Source organism: Opisthocomus hoazin, chromosome 22 (genome assembly GCF_030867145.1).
Source record: "Opisthocomus hoazin isolate bOpiHoa1 chromosome 22, bOpiHoa1.hap1, whole genome shotgun sequence".
NCBI classification, from domain to species: domain Eukaryota; kingdom Metazoa; phylum Chordata; class Aves; order Opisthocomiformes; family Opisthocomidae; genus Opisthocomus; species Opisthocomus hoazin.
The window spans coordinates 400,889-421,619 of NC_134435.1; the positions used below are offsets into that span (position 1 = coordinate 400,889).

Below are 20,731 nucleotides of genomic sequence, written 5' to 3' on the forward strand. Positions count from 1 at the left end.
TGGGCACTGGGGGAGCAGAGAGGAACGTAAGGGGGGCTTGAGAGCTGGGGGGTTGTTGGAGGCATTTTTAATCAGTCAGGAAGACTGCCTGTTCCCTGGAACAGCACAGTCAGCTTATGTCACCCGAACATGTGGTAGCCATGTGTGAGATCAGACTGTTTGCCCCTGTACTGCCTGCGGCTGGTGGAGGTAGAAGAGCAGGACTCAGCCTTCCCAGTTCCTGAGGACGGGGCCTGTTCCCCACAGGACAGTGTCCATTCTCTCCCGTCAGTGCATGCTGGGTTGCCCAGGTCCAAAGGTGTGAGTACAGGAGGAGCATAGGAGCGGTTCTGGTCCAGGTGCTCCTCCACTGTCAGGCTCGCTCCGGAGGAGGAGGCTGCTGGCCACCTTTGTTGGTAGAAAGGAGAACAGAGGAGGTGGTAAATGATGAGGTGGGGATGCGGTTCAGTGCCTCCTGGGCCTCGTGTAGACCTGTGATATGAAAGACCTCAGAAGGACCACCCTGAGCATCGTAGCAGAGGGACACATTCCAACAGCAGACGCATCATCTGCAGGGCTGCCTGTCCTGTTGGTGGTCTTTGCAAGGTGGTAACAGATGAGAGAGATGTAAGTTGAGAGATACAACTGCAACTTATTTTGCATGGTATTTGGGTAAGATTTAAGGACGTGCCCTTGGTACAGGCTTGCTCTAAATCCTGATACGTGGCTTGTGCTCCCTGCAGATTTGTGTGCATAATGACCTGGTGTAGGAAGCTTTTGACTTCTGTCTGTATTTTCTGGAAGTGTATTTGCTGTGTCTCCAGTGCCTCTCCTTTGTACTCATTCTGCCTTGATGGTGTTTCTGGCAGCACCTGCTCCATTCAGAAACAGCCCTATGGGTATGATTTTTTAAATCTTTGCTCTTGTCCTGTTGTTTCAAGTGTTGGTACAGATGTGAACTTTCTGCGGCACTGACTGTTGGGTTGAGCTGTCTGATGCAGTAGGAGAGTACCCAAGAACGGCACTGTATGGGCTGCTGAGAAGACCGTGTATTGCCTGCTGCTGACAGCTGCTGTGTTCTTCCCTTGGCAGAGTGATCGTCTCCTTATTAAAGGAGGGAGGATAGTCAACGATGACCAGTCATTCTATGCTGACATTTACATGGAGGATGGCCTCATAAAGTAAGTACGGGACTTCTATAGCGTGTTATCTCCATCTCCGCTAAAATCAGCTTCAGGTTGGATGGTTACTGGCTTTTTGTGGGTGTAGTCTGTGTCCAACTTGCCAGCCAACAAAACTTGATAGCCTGCTCCGGTTAGCGGCTCAGCTCTCTGCAGCGTGTGTGAGCACGTCTGATGGCCTGGCATGTTTACACGGTACCCCCAGCGACTGAGTTGCAGTTGGGCTGGTGACTTTATGACACAGCATCCATTGTACAGCAAAGCTGTACCTGGTTGCACCACTACCAAGACTGATCTTTGACTCCTGTTCTGCCCTGTGTTACAGTGTTAGCATGAATGACCCTACACAAGATCCCATTTGTTAGCACTAACAAGGACAGTGCTGTGCTGCGGGTCAGCTGCGTCCTTGAGATTTCGAGGAATTGCAGGCAAACCTCTGGGTCCCCCCAGCTCTTCCATGTGTTTTTCAGAGGTGCAGTAAAAACTCCGTTGTTTAAAGGCCGCACCTCGAATGCTGTGTTCAGTTTTGGGCCCCTCACTACAAGAAGGACATTGAGGCACTGGAGTGTGTCCAGTGAAGGGCAATGAGGCTGGTGAGGGGTCTGGAGAACAAGTCTTATGAGGAGCGGCTGAGGGAGCTGGGGCTGAAGAAGAGGAGGCTGAGGGGGGACCTTGTTGCTCTCTACAACTACCTGAAAGGAGGTTGTAGTGAGGCAGGTGTTGGTCTCTTCTCCTAGGTGACTAGCGATAGGACAAGAGGCAATGGCCTCAAGTTGCGTCAGGGGAGGTTTAGATTAGATATTAGGAAAAATTTCTTTACTGAAAGAGTGGTCAGACATTGGAACAGTCTGCCCAGGGAGGTCGTTGAGTCACCATCCCTGGAGGTGTTTAAAAAACATGTAGATGTGGCACTTTGGGATATGGTTTAGTAGGCATGGTGGTGTTGGGTGGATGGTTGGACTTGATGATGTTAGAGGTCTTTTCCAACCTATGATTCTATGATTCTGTTTTCAGAAGATATTTTTAGGTGCTTGGGAGTTTAGCTGCCTTCACTACAGCGTGGCCCTGCTGACAGCAGAAGTGTGCTTTGGGGGCACGAAGGGGACAGCGTGAGAAGGGGGTCCTGGGAGGGGAGCGCTCTGTCTCCGCTCCTTGGGAAGAGCGTGAGCCCAGTGCTCCCAGGCTGTGCGGGCAGCCACGCTGCGCATGTTGTGAGCTGTCCCCAGCTCCCCGGAGGGAGGCTTCCCTTTACCCTTGGGACTGTGTCCTGTGAGCAGCATCACGGGTCCCCGATGAGCCCTGAGCTGGCCTAGCAGCTGGCATTACGCTGGGAAATCATCTTTCTTCGTCAGTAAGCCTCAGACTTGATCTTACTTGAGGTGGGGAGAAGGACGGGGGAGAGGAGAGATTAAGGGTGCAGCTTACTGGAAGCAGGGCTGGTGTCGGGCTCGGTGAGCATGCATCCTGGGTGAACAGGTAGGACTTCTGCGCTGGAAACGATTGCAGAAGCCTGACTCATGAGTCTGTGGGGTGTGAAGTGTCCCAGGCAGCTTCTCGCCATACGCTGCAGAGACCTGCGCGCCCATCAGACCATCCTCCCCAGCGACCCCAGCCCAGGGCCTGCCCAGACAGCGGGTGCCATCGTAGACACCAGCAGAGCGGTGGGACAGATGGCAGGCACGCCCAGACTGTGCAAATCGCAGGTTTTAGCACGCCGGACAATCCTGTGTTTTGCTGCGGAGCAAGGTGGTTTCACTCCTCTGGATCCTGCAAGCCGAGGTGTGGGTGTGGGAAGGAGTGGGGACTTGCTGCTGGCGGGGGGAGCTGACCTGGCCGCTCCCCTGCTGAACTTTGCATTGGCTGTGTTGAGGCTGGATTTCATTCGTGTATGGCTCACCATCTTGGTGTGATCTCATCAGGCAGATTGGAGACAATCTGATTGTCCCTGGAGGGGTCAAAACCATAGAAGCCAATGGGAAGATGGTGATCCCTGGAGGAATCGATGTCCACACTCGCCTGCAGATGCCATACAAGGGGATGACAGCTGTGGATGATTTCTTCCAAGGAACGAAGGCGGCCCTGGCTGGTGGAACCACCATGATCAGTGAGTGCAGCAGGCAGCTCCTGTACATGACAGCCCCAGCACTTGTGGAACATTGCCCAGTTATTTCTTCTTCTCTTTGATTTTCTCAGTCTTATTTGTTTTAAAGGTCCATGACAGTGTGCTCATCTTTTCTGTGATCTCTATCGGTGCAGTCTAGGGGGTGAGGATTGGGATGAATCTTTGGGATCCTTAGTAATAACGAAGTGGTGGGGCAGGTCGTTTGTATGGGACCTCTTGCCCTTGTAGATCCTGTGTTCTGCAGTGCTTCATTGTCTGCAGCTGCTGGTGCTCCGGGACCCTCAAAAAGGAGCAATGGCATAACTTTTTTCCCTGTTAAATAAAAATAGGGCAGCATGATGCTCAGATGACTCTGAGCAGAGGAACAGATCATTGTCCTGGCATCCCACGCTGCTCGGAAATAAACGGTGCTGACGAAAAAGGAAAGGGAATTTTGAGGTCTTTCCCTGGCGAAGGCCATGGCTGCACCCAGGTTTGAGGTCCGGGTTTTACTGCTGTGCAGTGGTCACAGCTGTGTGCACAGTGGGGTTTCCTGGGGTGCGCGGGCAACTGCTGAGCCTTCCAGTGAAGGACTGGGCTTCTTACCCTGCCCCCACCAGTTCTCCTTGTCCCATAGGCCAAAAAAATAAGTTGTGTGAAAGGGGCTGTGGCAGGGCGTGGGGATTACTTGGTGGGCAGTAAAAGGTGCATTAGTACTGCAGGGTGGGAGGAGGCTGTGTGTTAATGGGGTGGGAGTGGGGTGAGGAAGCACAAGCCCTTCAGCGCCCAGCTGATTTCTCAGCAGAGGCCTGTGAAAGCTCCTGGTGCTCTGCCAGGGGCCGTTAAGCAAAGGCTCTGTGTGCTTCCCTGCCGATAAATGCACTTGGAGGAGGCCAGGCATGTTGCGGAGGTGATGGGGACTGCTTCGGAGCTGACCCCAGGATAGCGGAGATGCCCGGCAGCTAGCAGGGCCGTGGTGGGGTGGCCCGGCGAGGGGCCCTTGCCCAACCCGTGCCCCGCTGTGCCTCTGCAGTGGACCACGCGGTGCCGGACCCCGAGTCCAGCCTGGCGGAGGCCCTGGAGCGGTGGCGGGAGTGGGCAGACGGGAAGGCCTGCTGTGACTACGCGCTGCACGTGGACATCCCTCGCTGGAGCCCGCGCGTCCGGCAGGAGCTGCACGCCATGGTCCAGGAGAAAGGTGTGCTGCCCGCCGTGCCCGGAGCGAGCCGCGTCCCGTGCTGTGGGCCGTCCCGGCGGAAGCAGGGCGAGGCGTGAGGGTGACGGTGGGGCTGTCCGTCCTCTCTGCGCAGGCACGATGTGCCCTCGGGTGGGGCGGGCAGCCCGAGCAGGGCTGTCCCCCGCCTCACCCCTCTCTCCTCTGCCCCCAGGAGTTAACTCCTTCATGGTGTACATGGCCTACAAGGACTTGTACCAGATGTCAAACACCGAGGTGAGACCCCTTTGCCGTCTTGGTTGTGTCAGGCAGGGGGCAGCGGGGGGGACGGCGGCCGCGCTGGGCGCAGGGGGCCGGGGCAGTGGGCAGCTCCTGTCCTCTGCCCGGGTGGCCGCGGAGGGCTGCCCTGGGCTGGGGGCATGGCGGGCATGCTGCTGGCCAGCCGGGCTCCTGTCCGCGGCTGGAGGTGTGCGTCTGGCATGGAGATCACCGGGAGCGTCTTCAGAGACCACTGCCCAGCACGGCAGAGCTGGTCCTGGCGCGCCCACACCAGGCGCCGACGCTGCTCGATGGCAATGTTTTCTTGTCTCTGTTTTAGCTGTATGAGATATTCAGCTGCTTGGCAGAGCTGGGTGCCATAGCTCAAGTTCATGCTGAAAACGGGGATATAATTGCACAGGTAAGTAACTATGCTTCTGGGTGTACAGGGACTGAAAATCTGTCCCAGGCAGGTTTGGTGTGGGGTGTTGACAAAATGGCTCTAAAGCTGCGTGGATGTCTTCTGAAAGATTATCTGTTTGCTGCTCAGCAGCAATATGAAATTTGCGAAGATATTCTGCTGTGAATATATGGTGCATAAGCAAGTCTGAAATAGTGAATTAGCAATTATCTAAATGGAAGAGAGTGGGCCATCAAGTACGCAGCCTTGCTTGTAATCAGCAGAGAGAGTTAAAGTGTATTGAAAACTGCCGCGGCAAGAGAGGAATGTTCTCCCCGCTGTAAGCAAGCAGCTGGCTAATGGAGCTGGATTTGCGAAGGAAATGTTGTGAGAGATGTGGTTTGGACTTCAAGTGGGTAGGCTGTATTGGCCCACTGAGTTGTAATTGCTGCTGGAGGAGAGAAAGTCCAAATGTTTTGATTTTCATTAAGACAAGGAAGAGGTTGCTCAGTTATGCTTTGCAACTACTTAGTTTTTTCCTATCTCTCTTATTCTTGGGAGTTGAAGGAGTGTGAACTAACAGGTCATTCTGCAAGCATCCTGCCAGACTACAAGAGTCAGTTTTTCTTTGGACATTTTAGAGCTGCAGTGCACAACTGGATAGCTCTTTCACGTGAAAACGGAGACTGATCAAAGGAAATGTCTTGGCTAAAGTTTATCTCTCCTTCAGCACCAGCCTAACCACAAAATGCCCCAAAACTGTTGCTTGGCAGCACTTCACAGCCCTGGGAATTGCTTCCTTCTGTCAGGACTGATTGAAACATCAGAGGCTGGTGTGCGGCCCATGTCGTTAGCATGGATATGTGGTGCTTGGAGTCATCTGCTGGTGGGGGTTCCCAGGAAGCAGGCAGAGGATTTGTCCTCTCCATTCGCCATCTCAGTCCATTTTCATTTCAGTGGTCCTGGCGACTCCGTGTTTCTTCAGAGCTGGGTCAACATAGGAGGGGATGTTGCAGGGGATAAGATGTGATGCATGGCCTGAACAGCAATAGGATGTGAACAGAGCTCCAGATGTCAGAGTCTGATGTGCTGTAGGTGTTGGGAGGGTGCCTTGTAGTGGGTGAAGAGCAAGACACGAGAAGAGTATTGTCGAGTCTTTGCTTGGTGCTTTCACTGTGGCAGAGGTGTTGGAGGAGGTAACACGCAGCACTTACCTGCTGTGCAGCCTCATCCTTTGATGCACTCCTCCAACAGCTGTGAACACATCTGTTACCGCTGCTAGAGTTACACAGTCCTGGCACAGATTGGTGGCATTATTTAATGCCCATAATATGCTCAGTACTCTGCAAGCCACAAGGAAAAGCGCATAAAACTGCTTGCTTACGGGCTTGCTGTTACTGCTGCCGTGCATCCGCTTCACGCCCCATGACACCTCTGGAGAAGTGTTGCTTGTTGTGCAACTGCGCGTGGTTTCTGCAAGTCAAGGGCAGGTGTTGGGTGGATCAAACACGTGCATTGCCACAGGCAGTGACAACACGTGGATGAAGGTGTGGGGTCAGAAGAATCCCTGGCTGCCTTGGTCAGGGCAGACCACAAAGTCCCCCTGCATGTTTCCTTTGACCTCTGTCGAAGGGAGATGTTTGAAACGAGGGAATACAACAGAAATCTCCAGGGTACAGACGGGGGATAGGCAGCTCAGCACATGCGGAGTGCACATGCACACAATTACCCACGTTCCTTACTTATAACAGCAAAGTGTATGGGATAACATTAATACGGGAACCAGCACCCCACACCACCAGCTTCTGTAGAAGTTGATACAGGACAGGCTTTAGCACTTGCCGATGTCCAAATGATTAAATAACAGCACTGGGGACTCAGGAGTAACCTTAGAAGGAGATTTTTTTAATTGTCTTTAATGATTGTGTTCTCAATAGTTTCTGCGCAGACTACTTGCTTTTCAAAAGGGGAGCCAGGGAGAGCCTTGGAAAGGGTCTGTAAACACTAAGTGCCGTTTGTGGAGCTGAGGAGCTCTGTATCCTTTCTCCTCCCCATTATGCTTGTTCCGTTGAAGAGATTTCAGTCGGTGTCCGTGCTCCCTGCAAGCACTCCGATTGCCACATCCTCTCTCTTTCTCTCTCAAACACCTCAAGGGTGCAGCAGCCTCTCGCTGTGCACGGTGGTCCCACAGGGCACGGGGTGGTGTCAGTCCCGAGATAAGGGCTTGACACAGGAGGAATCAGGGATCTGCTTTTCTGCACGGTTCATAGTTTCACGGTCTTGTAACGTCCCTCTGTCCTTTTGATGTCTTAGGAGCAAACCAGGATGTTGGAGATGGGAATAACTGGCCCTGAGGGCCACGTGCTGAGCAGACCTGAGGAGGTAAGATGCAAAGGACGGTACCAGCCTTGCTGCACTGAACAGCTTTACCCACAGACACTGTAGGACTTTGTGTGTGTAGTGGGGCCAAGCAAGCATCGTGTGTGTGTGCATTGGCATCTACGGGTATCCATTTATACAGGCAATACTGTCTTGTTCATCATCAGCTCAGGAAAGAGCGAGGTGCACGTTTGTGACAAATGTTTTTCAGTCTGGCTGGAGTCTCCTAGCAGAGACAAGGGCTTCTGAGTCTCCCAGAGACTGATCAACCAACAAGAAGGTCTGTATGGCTGTAGCAGCATTTGGGGCTTGTTTGGGGATGTTTCTCTTGTGTAGGTGACTCCGTGGGTGTAAGAGGCCGACAAGAATCGAATGGCGAGTTGTAGTTCCTCTGAAAATTCACTGTTCACTTCTGTCTGAGTGCAGACAGATTCCAGCCTCCTGCCTAATCTCTGCTTAGGGTCTAAAATGTGTTTCAAAATCAGACAGACAAAGCCATTGGTGGAAGGAGTGGGAGGGAAGGAGAGGGGGAATTTCCTGGTTACAAATCATTGTCAAGACACTAATTTGATTAATTCTAATTTTAGCTCACAGGGTATTTTTCTGTTTGGTCTGTTAATCTGAGTTGAGTCTAATTTTAGACAGGTTTTCTTGAGACAGCTCCCTGCTGAGAGGTGCTTTTAACTTTCCACAGCACGTGAAAGAAGAAAACAATAGGAATTTGGTACAACAGCACAGCTGAGCAGGGGAGCACAGGGACAGATTTGTACTTCAGCGTCTGCTGGAAATAAAATCAGTTGGCTTAAATTGAAAGTGTAAGAAGTTGACTGTATTATGGCTGGTAACAGCATGTATTGCCTAGTGTAATACAATGCTTATTCTCTTTGAAGTATGAGACTGTAAAGCATTTTTCTATACAGGAAAGAGACTCACTGTCAAATACAGTACATCAGAGTCCCTCTGTGTATAAGCTGCCATTTATTTTCACAGCTCTAGACCCGTTGCCACCAGTTGGCAAGCTAACCCGCAATTACGGGGTGCTGTGGTTGTGCCAGGATTTGAGAACTGTCCTGTTACCATAAGACAGCACTGCGGTTCTTCTCATCCAAAGCTGGTGAAACATTGTTGAATGGGGGAAAATGTTAGGTAGAGCACAAATGACCCTGCTACCCCCCATAAAGCCTGCAGGTTGATGGCAAAGCGTTGGGAGCGTGGTCCATAGCTCCGTGGGTCTGCTCTGTCCCAGAGTGACCTCAGTGGGGGTTGAAGATGTGCTCTTTTGTCAGGTGATGGTGGTGATCTGGTAGGGCAGGATGGTGCTGCTCCAGATTGTAACCTGCTGTGAAGGGTATTCAGTGATGGCTCTGTTTGCTGCTGACCGCGTTAAACCCTGTCAACTATTCAAGTCCATAAGTGCACTGATAAAAATGATTTCAGGTTTAAATTTCTGCTTAAAGAGTCTTTAAGCAGAAGAGAAAAGCCTCTTTTCACTGTGCAGCAAACAGGCCTGCAGAAGTACGAGAGGAGTAGGGGTATGTATGTGTCTGGGTGCAGCAGTCTGCTTCTGCTGCCGGGAGAGCTCAGCTGGCGTGGGCAGTTGCCCGGCCCACGCGCAGTTACTGTGCTGGCTGCTGCAGGCAGTCCTGGCCTCCCCGGGGAGCCAGCCAATTGGTACGTTGTCTTTTTAAGGCTTCTGTTTTGAACTTTCTCATGCCAAAGCTTGAAGCCAAACTGTAGAGCAAACACTTGGAGAACCTCTGGGGCTGAGCTCAGGCTGGGCACGGGCTGATGTAATAGTACAAAGATATCCCTCGTGATGGAAATCCGCCCTCTGCCAACAGCAGGACAGTGAGACACGGGGCGGGTGTCAGCGGGACAGGCAGACCCTGGTGTGAACAGCCTGCCAGTGCCACTCACTGCACCCAGCCACAGGCAGAGTGACGTCTGGCTCAATGGAATGTGGCCGTGGCAGAGCCGGAGCAGCGCGTGGTCCGAAGGGCAGACCCATCGCTGTCTGGCATCTGCCCGTGAGCCTTACTGCTGGGCACAGGCAGCAGTCCCTGGGCTTCTCTGGCTGTCGGGAAAGCTGGAACCAGGCAGTGGAAAAAACAGCAGATGCAGCTCTGTGCCGGCCCCCGAGCATGGTCCAGGTAGCGCTCGCCTGCCGAGCATCGTGCGGCTGTGGCCTGTGAGCTGGGCCGGGCCCGAGGGAGACTGAAGCTTCCCCCTCGGGTCTCCCTGGTTAACCTGCCCCTGGGGAGTCAAGGGTAAGAGCGAGGGCACAGAGCGTCAGCAGCAGTCTGTGGTGTGCCAGGAGGAGCAGGGCTGTTCCCTGCCAGCCCAGTGCTCCTCCGCAGCCATGCACCATTATCTCTTCCAGCTGGAAGCAGAAGCTGTCTTCCGGGCCATCACTATTGCCAGCCAGACCAACTGTCCTCTCTACGTGACTAAAGTGATGAGCAAAAGTGCTGCTGACCTCATCTCTCAAGCCAGAAAAAAAGGTGAGTGGCAGCTGCTGCTGCACACAGCCTTGCTGTTGCTGCTGGGGTCCTGGAGAGCTGAATTCAGTGGTCCTCGTGGCTGTTTGCCAAGACCACCACTGTGCCTCGAGAGCAGTCCAGTGCTTCCCCTTCTGCTGGGGAGCCGTTAGTTCAGGGATTTACCTGGCTTGTGAAGGGCACGGGGACACTGCACCAGGCTGCAGGGAGCCCCCTCCTGTTGTCACATCAGGTGACGTTGACACGTGGGTCGCAGGTATGAGCAGTGCTATAAACACCAGTTTGTCTGCGCCGGTGAAGGGCCCTCTTTGAGGAGACTTGTCTGATCTACGTGCAGGTGGTCGGAGCTGCTGCATATAGCCCTGTCCTCCTGTTGGAGTGCTGGGTCAGGGGTGCCTTTTCGGGTGGTGGTGGGGCTCCATTTGTCACCGGTGGTGGTCCACAGGGACTCCCCAAACACATGTGGGCACATCCACAGCTGTGTTCAGTGAGCTGTGTGCCTCTGCCCCAAGAGCCAGTCAGCGAGGAGACCGGTGGGCAGCTCTTCCCTGCCAGACCCCGGGTGCTGCTGCATGCCCTTGTCCATTGCTCCTGCCGCTGGCAGGACAGACGTGTTTGTGTGCACAGGTAATTCTCTACCATTTGAAAGACGGCGTTCACTGCCCAGCCCAGGTTTCCATCTGGAAACAGCCCTGCTTGCCACAGCCACCTTGCAGGGGAGCCGTGCTCTGTCTGGGGAGAGCGAGGCACCTTTACAGGCAAGGCTGTGGGACAGCGCTGGTCCGTGGACTGGGCTGGGTGACCGGTGGGTGCCTGTGGCTAGCTGAGCTGCACCGACTCCACCTTGGGCATGGGGACGTTCTGCCAGCCTGGGCTGCGTTGGGTCCGGGGTAAATATTTACGAGGGAGGGATCAGGGAGGAGGGATGCACAGGAGGTGACGATGGAGGACATTGTGAGAGGCTTGGTCGTCAGCCCGGCGTGGGTTCAGTATCAGCTGCATTGTGGTCTGCCTGCCCCGTTGCAGGCTGTCATTTCTTACCAAACTGCCTGGCCCCGGCCGGATGTGCCGGTGCTGCCGGTCAGCTCTGAGACGTGGCTGTCGATCCTGGGCTGAAAGTCAGCGGCGTGAGATGCTGCAGTGCGGGGGCACCAGTGCTGGCAGGAGGGGCCGGAGGGAGCACGCCCCTCGCTTTCTGGGAGCGTGGCCAGGGCAGGGCAGGCTGGGAAGCAGCCTTCTGCCAGCACAGGAGGCCAGGCTGCAGGCATCGTTTGTGTCTCTGTGGTGTCTTCTGGGGAGCACAGCTCTGCGGCCATGCCTTCCCATGCCATGCTCCAGCCAGGCTTGCTGTGCCAGTAGGATCTGTGCCCTTGAGCAGGAGAGCCCTGCAGTGATGGCGGGCAGAGCTCGCCCCTGACGCCAATGTGGGCCTTGCTGTTCCTTCTGCCTGCCCTAGCACCTGAGGTCCAAGCAGGCAGTGTGGGACAGCCCGATGCGAGTCTGGGCGTCCTCTGGGCATGGCAGGCTGTTGGTAGTGCTGTGGAACAGTGAATGTCTCCAGGCTCCACCAAAACAGCATCCTTTCTGTCCCCCTTTCCAGGCAATGTGGTGTTTGGTGAGCCGATCACGGCCAGTCTCGGGACCGACGGAACGCACTACTGGAGCAAGAACTGGGCCAAGGCTGCGGCATTTGTGGTCTCTCCACCCCTGAGCCCAGACCCAACAACTCCTGACTACATCAACTCCCTCCTGGCCAGGTGAGTGGCAGCTCTGCTGGGCAGTGCTGCTAGTGGGAAGAAGTGGACTCTGATAGGGAAGGAAGAGGTCAGGGAGTACCCAGGCAGTGTGGAGATTAGTCCAACCTGAACCACTTCCCTGCAGGTATTTAATGATCTAGCTGATGAAATGGCTCTGACTCAGAGCTGTGGTGGCTTATCCCAGAGAGTGGAGGGAGGACAGGGGAGGCACCATAAGCTGGACATCAGTAATGAGAAAAATATGGGGGCAAGTAGTCATGAACCATTTTAAATGCCCTGAAGAAGGCAAAGAAATGAGGACCAGCTAACACAGACTTGTCAGCGAAAGCATTCGCCAAGCTGGAGAAGCCCTTCTGCACCTGTGGGGTGGGGAATGGCTGCCTGGGTTGCGATGGTGCAGGAGAAGGTGAAGGGGTTACAGGTGTCACAAGCTGGTGGGGGCCCATCGGTCAAATGCAAAGCAGATGTTTTCTCACGCTGTGCGGGTGGGCAGTGTACAGCCTGCAGAGTGCATGAGGCCTTTAAGGGCAGCTCGGAGTGTCTGACAGGGATGGTAGGTGGTTTTTTTTTCCCTGGAGGCATGGGGGTGGGGAAGGGTTCTGTTGAAGATAGAGAGCAAACAATAAAAGCACTTCAGTCATTTGCTTTGACCTTTCGCAGTCATGCTCCATCCTCTCACTGGCAAGGCACGCACAGCAGCCAGGGACACAGAGCTGGTTGCTGGCCCTGTCCACGTGCCGCATGTGAATCGCACGCCCCTCTCGCCCTGTGTTTGCGCGCTGAGCTGTGCGCGTGGCGGCTGGTCTATGTTAGCCCGGAGCCGACTGACACCACGGGGGTGGTAAATGGAAATGACCTTTGAGGTAATGCTGGAAACATCTGTGACTGGATGAGCAAGGGGTGGCTGGTCAGTAAGAGGTCTCAGCAGGGGGGCACGTTAGGATAAACCTGGGTGGTGCCCGGGTGGAGATGCTGTGGCTGGCTTAAGAGAGGTACCAGCGCATTTGGGGTCTGAATATGCAGCTCACCCTGGATTTTGCTGTGGTCAAGGAGCAAGAGGTGCCTCTGCTCAGTCTGGGTGTGTGAAGTAGGTGCAGGTCTTAGGGACTGGCAGGGAAAAGTGAGCCCAGCTTCTGAACTGGCTTTCTAATCCTTCCCTTCCACTTCAGATTTACCCCAGACCTCAGAGAAGAGGCAAGAGCATTTCTGAGTCAAGCATCTGTCCTGACACCTTTCCCACACTGTTTTCTGTGAGGCTGCAGCAGGAGGAGAGGTTGTGAGGCTCCAGCTGGGTTGGATTGCTTGTTTTCTTCCACTGGGACTAATCTGGTGGAGATTAGGAAGCATGTTGTGTCATCAGCGTCGGTCTCTGGCTGTGCAGTCAGTCAGACATATGGCAGAAATTTTCAGAGGAAGATGGAGATTACCAGTGGATTAGAGCTGATTTGCAGCCTTGAGCAGAGCCGTTGGGTCCCCGCGATGCCGGGTTGCCAGGCGCTCGAGGCTGCTTGCCTCACACAGGCCATGCCAGGAGCTGGCCTGCCTTGGTCTGTGCCTTTGCCCAGCAGCGATGGCTTCCCGGCTGCTGTCTGTCCCCTGCTCCCGGAGCACCCTGCAGCAGCTGGGCCACTTCCCTGCCGGTCCACAGCTCGCTGGCTCTGCCCATAGGAACGGTGGCCATCGTTGTCAGGAGCGGGACAGGGTCAGGGCATCTCATCGGACCGGCGACCCATTCTGGGCAGACTCTGGGTAACAGCCCTGGGCAGCAGCCGCTGCGGAGCACTGCAGTGAAGCTTTTCTGGGCCTCCTGGAGCGAGCTACTTCTGCGGAGTCCTGACCCTCGTCTTCCCGCTGTCAGATTTGCGAGTGGCTGTGGGAGGCGTTTGCTTTTGCAGCAGTGATGGGGCAGAGGTGCTGCAGCCTGGCCAGAGGCTGCAGCTTGGGCCAGCCTGCGCTGGCAAGCACACCTCCTCGGTCTGCGCTGCCGGCTGCTGCAGCTCGTGCTGTGAGCGTCCACGCGGGCTGAGGAGCCTTCGCTGAGCTCCTGCCAGATGGAACATCTCGGGTCAGAGCCCTGGAGCCACGCTGAGCTGCTCTCCTCGCGGGGGAAGGCTGGCGGTGCGAGTGGCGGGCAGCCCACAGGCTCAGCCCCCCCGTAACCCCCCTCTGGCAGCCGTGTCCCCAGAGACCGGGGCGGCACTGCCTGCAGCTGGGTCCCGTGGGGCTGGGGAGGGCTGCACTTGCCCCGCGGGGTGCAGGGGCTGGCAGTACACCCGGGGGCTGGCTGTGGGGGACCATCCTGGGGTGGGGAGGCCTCTCCCTCCCCGTGTGGTGCAAGGGCTGCTCTCCCAGGCAGACCCCGAGATGTCTTTTACTTTTGTGTTAGTGCAAAAGTTGGTGTCTCGTACGGGAGGACATCTTTTGGCATGACGTGAAGGCCACGCTGCTCCCCGGGAGCTGAGCAGTTGGCTCCCCTGGTGCACAGGGTGCTGTCAGTGCCCCGAGCAGGGGCACAGCGTGGCACAGCTCTCTTGCCCCCGTGTCCCCGGTGAGGCGGCTGCCGCAGGGTCGGGTGGAAGCCTTCAGACAGGGCCATAGAAATGGGGGTGCAGAGTAAAACAGAGCTGGACCGGGGGCCGCCTGTGCCCGGAGGAGGTCGTGTCCCTCGTGTCCCTGCTGCCGTCTGTCTGTGAAACAGCTGATGGTGCTTTTGTTACCACCACCCCGCAGCGGTGACCTGCAGGTTTCAGGGAGTGCCCACTGTACCTTCAGTACCGCACAGAAAGCAATTGGGAAGGACAACTTCACGGCGATCCCAGAAGGCACCAACGGCATAGAGGAGCGAATGTCTGTCATCTGGGACAAGGCGGTGGTAAGAGTCGCGCCAGGGAGGGCCGAGCGGGCAGGGTTGGCAGGCAGCTTGGACACCCGTGTTCTCGCCCCCGCAGAGCTGAGCACCAGGCTGCCCGTCTCCTCGCTGGCTTCGAGAGCCAAAACAAGCCAGAGCAGGAGAGGCAGCGTCATGGGTTTGGGGTGAACAGCCACAAGCTGTGGCTGTGCCCCAGGTTTTCGGTCTGTCTGGTGCCCATAGCAAGATCAGTGGCTTGTGTGGGAGTGAGTCTGTTGCTTCCTGGGGCTCTTACTCTCCCTTTCCCCAAAAGGGCACTTAGTTCTCTCTGTGTCTGAGCAGGCCACAGGAAAGATGGATGAAAACCAGTTTGTGGCTGTGACAAGCACTAATGCTGCAAAAATCTTCAACCTGTACCCACGGAAAGGGCGAATAGCAGTGGGCTCGGACAGCGATCTGGTTATATGGGATCCTGATGCAGTGAAGATCGTCACAGCAAAAACCCACCAGTCTGTAAGCCCTCTGCTCGTCTGTGGGAAAGCGGGGGGGCGGGGAGCGAGTAGCACTGTGTAAAGTCTGCCTGGCTGCTGGGAGCTCGGCACTGCCCTGCCGCGCTGGGCTCTGAGGAGCAGGCACTGGGTCCAGGCTCCGGGCCATGCCAGTGGTGGCTGTGGGGTAGGATGTCTGTGAGCCCTGGGCTCTGTGCGCGGGGCTTTTCTCACCCTGCTCTGTTGCTTTCCTGAGCCTGACCCACACAAATGTGAGGACACACATTTCTCCTTGTCTGGGTGGTTCTTCCAGGTACAAATTTTTCCTCACTTTGCCAGCATGCTTTGTTCATGCCCTACCTCACGCCTGGGTCCGGCCCTCCTCTGATGCTGGAGTCCTTGCTCACACTGAGCTCCGAAGCAGCAGGTCCTGGGTGATGTAGGGAGCTCTGGTGGGTTCTCAGTATGATGGACTTGTGAACTAAAGAAGGCCTTGGCGGCAGGCAGGTGTCCTCTGCCTGCACCGGTGGCTGCAGCAGCAAGGTGTGGGGACTAAACAGCCCTGAGTGGGCAGGCAGTGCTCATGTCCCTCCTGACCATCATCCTCTGGTTGCTGCAGGCAGCTGAATACAACATTTTTGAAGGGTTGGAGCTACGTGGGGCCCCGCTGGTTGTCATATGCCAGGGGAAGATCGTGCTGGAGGATGGCAACCTGCATGTGACCCAGGGGACTGGACGCTTCCTGCCCAGCAGCCCATTCCCTGACTATGTCTACAAGCGCATCAAAGCCAGGAGGAAGGTGAGGAGATGGGGATGCCAGGAGACAGATTTGGGACACTGTTAGCCCAAATTACCCTTTTCCCTAATAAGTTTTTTGTTTTCCTCTGCTGTTCTCGCTGGACTGTGGAAACAGTGCTGCAAACTGCTGTATTTTGAGCCTACAGTTGGGATACTTAAGGCTTGGGTAGGGAGCTTTGACCTTAGTGTTGGTGATGTGCACCACTGGACGCAGATGCTCACCTGGATCAGCACTGGGTGATGCCTGCGCTTGTTGCTGTCCTGGTGTTGCAGGAGTCTGGAGGCAAGTGCCGAGTTAAAAATGAGGAGGTTGGGCAAAATGTCCTTCTCCTTCCCCATCTGTGCAGCGTAAACCTGTGCACTGGGCTCTGCACACTTTGCAGGGTGGGAGTGAGGGGAAGCCATTGTGCAGGAGGTGGGTGGTGGGTCTGAGCCAGGCCTCGACGCTGCAGGGAGGTCTTGGGCGTGCAGGACGGAGGGGCACGGAGCAGGCAGCGTGAATTGCCTCTGCGGTGGGACTGGGGAGCCAAGGCTCGCCGGAGCATGATGCTGCCATGGCGGGGTGCTCCCTGGGAGCAGAGACTGTCACTGTCCTCTTCTCTCCGGTGACAGATGGGGGAGATGCACGCCGTGCCCCGGGGCATGTATGACGGACCCGTGTTTGACCTGACCACCACGCCCAAGGGGGGCACCCCTGCGGGGTCAACCAGGGGCTCCCCGACGCGGCAGACACCCCCGGTCAGGAACCTCCACCAGTCTGGATTCAGCCTGTCGGGTGAGCGCTTGTGGCGGCTGGGCTGGGTGAGCACAGAGCCCCTCGCCACACTGTCTCAGCCCCCTGCTGGGCGGGGGGCAGCTGGGAGGGGGCATGGGGCACGCTGAGCATGAGAGCAGAGCATGGCAGGGTGAGACTTAGTGTGTCCTTTGAAGGACATGGACGGAGCGAGCCCTCTACCCCGCTGCACCTTGCAGTAGAAGCAAGGAGCACTGCAGCCATGGAGGTGCCAGCACAGCATCAGACCCTGCTCTTGCTGCGTGGGTCTGTACACGGAGGAGCGTCTACAGAGGTGTTCAAGCCACTGATGCTCTCAGAGTCATTACTGGAGTTGGAGAGGGAGCAGGTTGCTGCAGCCAGCCTCGGGAGGCCCTCAGGGGAGACCGCAGGCTGCCTGACTGCTCAGTCCTGTGAAGAAAATGCTCTTAACTTGGCTTTTCCCCTTCCCTTTGTGCTTTCTTGTCCTCTCCCAGGTACCCAGGTTGATGAAGGTGTTCGCTCAGCGAGCAAGCGCATCGTTGCGCCTCCGGGAGGCCGCTCCAACATCACCTCCCTGAGTTAAACGTCCCTGCCGAGAAGGAAACAGAATCCTGTTCAAGCGAAGGAAGAAAAATGGTACATTGGTGTTTAAGAAGGAAAAGCAAATAAACCTGTTCTGAAGAATCAATAAGCCTCAAGCCTTATGTTTCACAAATGCTACTTGCTACCTAGCTTTAAAGATATTGCTTCATTTTGTTTTATGCATAGCCTTAAAATTCTGTTGTTGTTGTTGTGGTCGAACGGTCGGGTTGTGTTTTTCCTCTTCCTTTCTGTATGCATGCTGCTCAGACAGGTCGCTCGGTTCAGTGTGTTATTCGTGTGGAAAGCGTGCGGCATGCCGCAATGTGGGACAGCGGCAAGGACCCGGCGTGGGCCCACCGGCCAGGCAGGCGAAGTGGTGGGGGCCGGCCGGCCGCGCGGCGTGGGACAGGGAGGGCCGGTTCACGGGAGCTGGTAGGGGCAGGTGGGTCCGTGTTGTGTCCATGTCCTTTGTTTCCAGCCAACGCTCGCTGGCGTTTCACCATGAGGCCCACGGGGGACCCCAAATCATCTCTGTAACAGCCGTCACAGTGCCCCGTGTAAGGAGTTTTACTACTTTGTACACTTTATTAAAAAAAACCAGTTGTTCCTTCAAACAACTCGTGTTGCTGCGTGGCTTTTTTCTTCCCGGGGCTACTGCTGGTGCTGGGCAGCGGCACTCCGGGCAGTGCTGGGGCTGGAGCAGCTGCAGCGGGGGACAGGCTGTCGGGTGGAAGCTGTGCGGTGCTCGCTGCTGTGGGTGTCAGGGTGTTGGTGCTGCTTCTCGGGCAAAAGAAGAGCGTGTTGCCAGCGTTTGTGAAAGCCTGTTCCGCTTGTCTGTCCAGTCTCTGGCTGCAGCCGGGCCTGGCCGTCGCGGGCTGGTAACGCCTGGTGAGAGCTGCGCCCGTCCTTGGCGTGGTGACAGAGACCAGCTCTGCGCGGCGCTGCTGGGACACAGCCTTCGGGACTTCCCAGCTGGGGCCAGCTTGGAGGCTGTTTTCTGTGGGCACCTCTGGGTGAAATGCCCTTCTATCAAGCCGTGTTTATCAAACCAAGAGTCACAGCCTTCTAAAGCTTGCAAAGCATGCAAAAACCTGATTGTTTTTTAAATCTTACAAAAATTAAGTGTCGATTTAAGCTGTGCTAAATAAATACACTTTTTTTTTTTCTTCCTTAAGTATTTGACCTTGAAATACTTATTTTTACATGCCTGCAACTCAGACAGGACAAGTTGTCCATGCAGCAGTCCTTTAAGGGCCATGCCAGAATAGTTGTGCTGGGGTGGGGAAGCCTGTTCAGGCTTAGAGGTTTTGTGAAGTTCTGCTATCAAGCAATTAAAGATTTTTTTCCCGTTGCCTGTTAGTGATTAAGCTGTGACTGTGCCTCTGTTTACAGAGGAAGAGGGGACAGGAGAGATGGTTTTAGAAGTCTTTGGAGAATTTTTAAAGATGTGATGGTCTTGCCATTTAAGTAAGTTCTCACATTTTTCTTTTTTTTTTTTCAGACAGCCAGTACACTGGTATTTATGGAGCAACTAATTTTCCCCCAGCGAGGAGCAGGGCTAGTTTCCTTGGCTGGAGCTCCAGATAAACACATTTATGGGTGTGTGAACCTCTCCTGCTACCTGCACTGTAGTGAGACAAGGGTAGCTGTGCACTGTGCAGGGGCCAGGTACAGGTGCTGGCACAGGTACCGTGCCTGGCCCCAGACCCGATCAGCGTAGGACTGGGCAAAGAACAGAGGATCGATGGCAAACGCTGCAGGTGCTCTGGCTATCTTCCCTGGGAATGGTGAGTCTGAAGGCAGAGAGACATGGAGACCTGTACACTGCTCAGCTGTCTTATTGCTAGAAACCAGGGATGGCTGGGGAAGGGGAGAGCAAGAACATAGCAATGCTCACTTGAGTGTGCTGTGACTTAGCCGGAGACGGTGGCCTTCCCATTGCAATCTACCCCCCCCCCCCACCCTACAATGACCCCCTGGACTCCGATAACCACTTCTGGTGGACTAATTCCCCTCCAGCTTTGCAGCTGCCTGCATAGCAAAGGGTTGTGCTTTCGCAGCTGGTTGTTTCCATGCTAGCAGCACACAGCGGTGCTGCTGCCCTGCTCCCCAGCCCTGCACACACACACTCTCTGCTGCAACTACGCCAAGAGCCTGACCTGAGCCAATAAAACCAGGCTACCAAGCACAGCATGTGGAAGAAGGTGGTGGTACTGCAGTGCACCAGTCTGCACTTGCCAGCTGCGCAGAGGAAACCAGGGCATGCTGCACAGCGAGTGCTGCAGCCCTCTGTCCCTGCAGCCCTTGCCCAGAACCAGCTTCCCATTGCCCCAGCACCTTGATGTGATGGCAGCAAAGAAACTGCTAAAGTCATCTAAACTTGGGGAGGGGGCTGCTTATCTTCATTGCACAGAGGTGAAGGTACTTACTGCCGTGGCACTGTGCCGGGAAGAGGATGTGCAGTGCAGGTCAGAACAGGCTCCCTTTGGGGCTGGGGAGGTGCTTGCAGTGCTGTGCCAGCATTTTCCCTGTACCCTACTGGTTAACAAAGAGATCAGGACCTACACCTGCATTCAGTGCCACTCACATCTCGGTTAGAAATTGCTGGGGGGGAAAAAAAGCCAGATGGATGAAAGCAGTGCAGGAATGGTCCCATGGAGGTTGGAGCAGGCAGCGTGGAGGCACAGAGGCAAACACCAGAGCGCTCAGATGGAGTGGGGCAGGGGATCTCCCAGCATCACCCACCACAAACCAGACAGCCCAGAGAACCCTCCATGGGAGTGGTGGGAGAGGGCCTGTTGGGAGCCTGTACAGCCCCATCGTGACCGTGCTGGACTGCCCGCTCTGCCTTTCTGCAGCACAGATGTGCCCCCCTGCACCTCCCAAGAGGCACCACCACCACGGGGGGAGACCCAGCCATCCAATGCGATCTACGGGAAGGCTTGGGAGCTGGGCTGAGCGGGGACGGTGTGGCTGCTGCGCCCCAGCAGTGAACCCAGTCACACAGTGTGGTCGAATACCAGCGAGGGAGCAGCCAGCGATGGGACAGCAGCGTTCCCATGAGACCTTCCAAAAGGGAGACTCCACCAGCAAACAGTGGGAGCTGTCCCGAGCCCCCGGGTCAGTGTTTGTCCCATGCTGCAGACACGGGGTCTGGACTCAAGCCCTTAGAAAGCATGGGGGCCGCAGGCAGGGTCCTTCAGATCTACTGCCCGGACCACCTGGCTGCTCCCACCCAGGAGGGACTGTGCAGGTGGGCTGGAGCTGTAACTCACCGTGGATTTGGTCACCGCACCATCTGAAGTCCTGTGGCACCTCATCACCACCCTTGTAAGAGGGACCAGAAAGTGTCAGACACCTATCTAGAGCTTATTTTTAGGCTTGAACTATGACGGAGCTGCTCAGTGCTGGGATGCCCACTGCATGCCACAGGCAGATGGGACATTCCAATCAGTGGCCTGGACAGGCGATCCATTGCCTTGGATTCAGGCATGCTCGGGGGAACAGAGACACTGCTCTCCCAGCAGCCACAGG

The 20,731-nt window shown here is 55.6% G+C and overlaps 1 protein-coding gene across 2 annotated transcripts in view; it reads left to right on the forward strand.

Moving 5' to 3' along the window:
- DPYSL3 (dihydropyrimidinase like 3) overlaps positions 1 to 17,792 on the forward strand; it is a 37,344-nt gene extending 19,552 nt beyond the window's left edge. For both annotated transcript variants that reach the window (XM_075441507.1, XM_075441508.1), the window contains exons 2-14: positions 1,072 to 1,160; positions 3,080 to 3,264; positions 4,295 to 4,459; positions 4,650 to 4,711; positions 5,034 to 5,114; positions 7,407 to 7,475; positions 9,853 to 9,973; positions 11,571 to 11,727; positions 14,458 to 14,599; positions 14,918 to 15,088; positions 15,683 to 15,862; positions 16,474 to 16,636; positions 17,110 to 17,792. In XM_075441507.1, the coding sequence (XP_075297622.1) occupies positions 1,072 to 1,160; positions 3,080 to 3,264; positions 4,295 to 4,459; positions 4,650 to 4,711; positions 5,034 to 5,114; positions 7,407 to 7,475; positions 9,853 to 9,973; positions 11,571 to 11,727; positions 14,458 to 14,599; positions 14,918 to 15,088; positions 15,683 to 15,862; positions 16,474 to 16,636; positions 17,110 to 17,198 (1,674 nt within the window). In that variant the 3' untranslated portion in view covers positions 17,199 to 17,792. The remainder of the gene's footprint in view (positions 1 to 1,071; positions 1,161 to 3,079; positions 3,265 to 4,294; positions 4,460 to 4,649; positions 4,712 to 5,033; positions 5,115 to 7,406; positions 7,476 to 9,852; positions 9,974 to 11,570; positions 11,728 to 14,457; positions 14,600 to 14,917; positions 15,089 to 15,682; positions 15,863 to 16,473; positions 16,637 to 17,109) is intronic.
- The last annotated feature ends 2,939 nt before the right edge of the window (positions 17,793 to 20,731 follow it).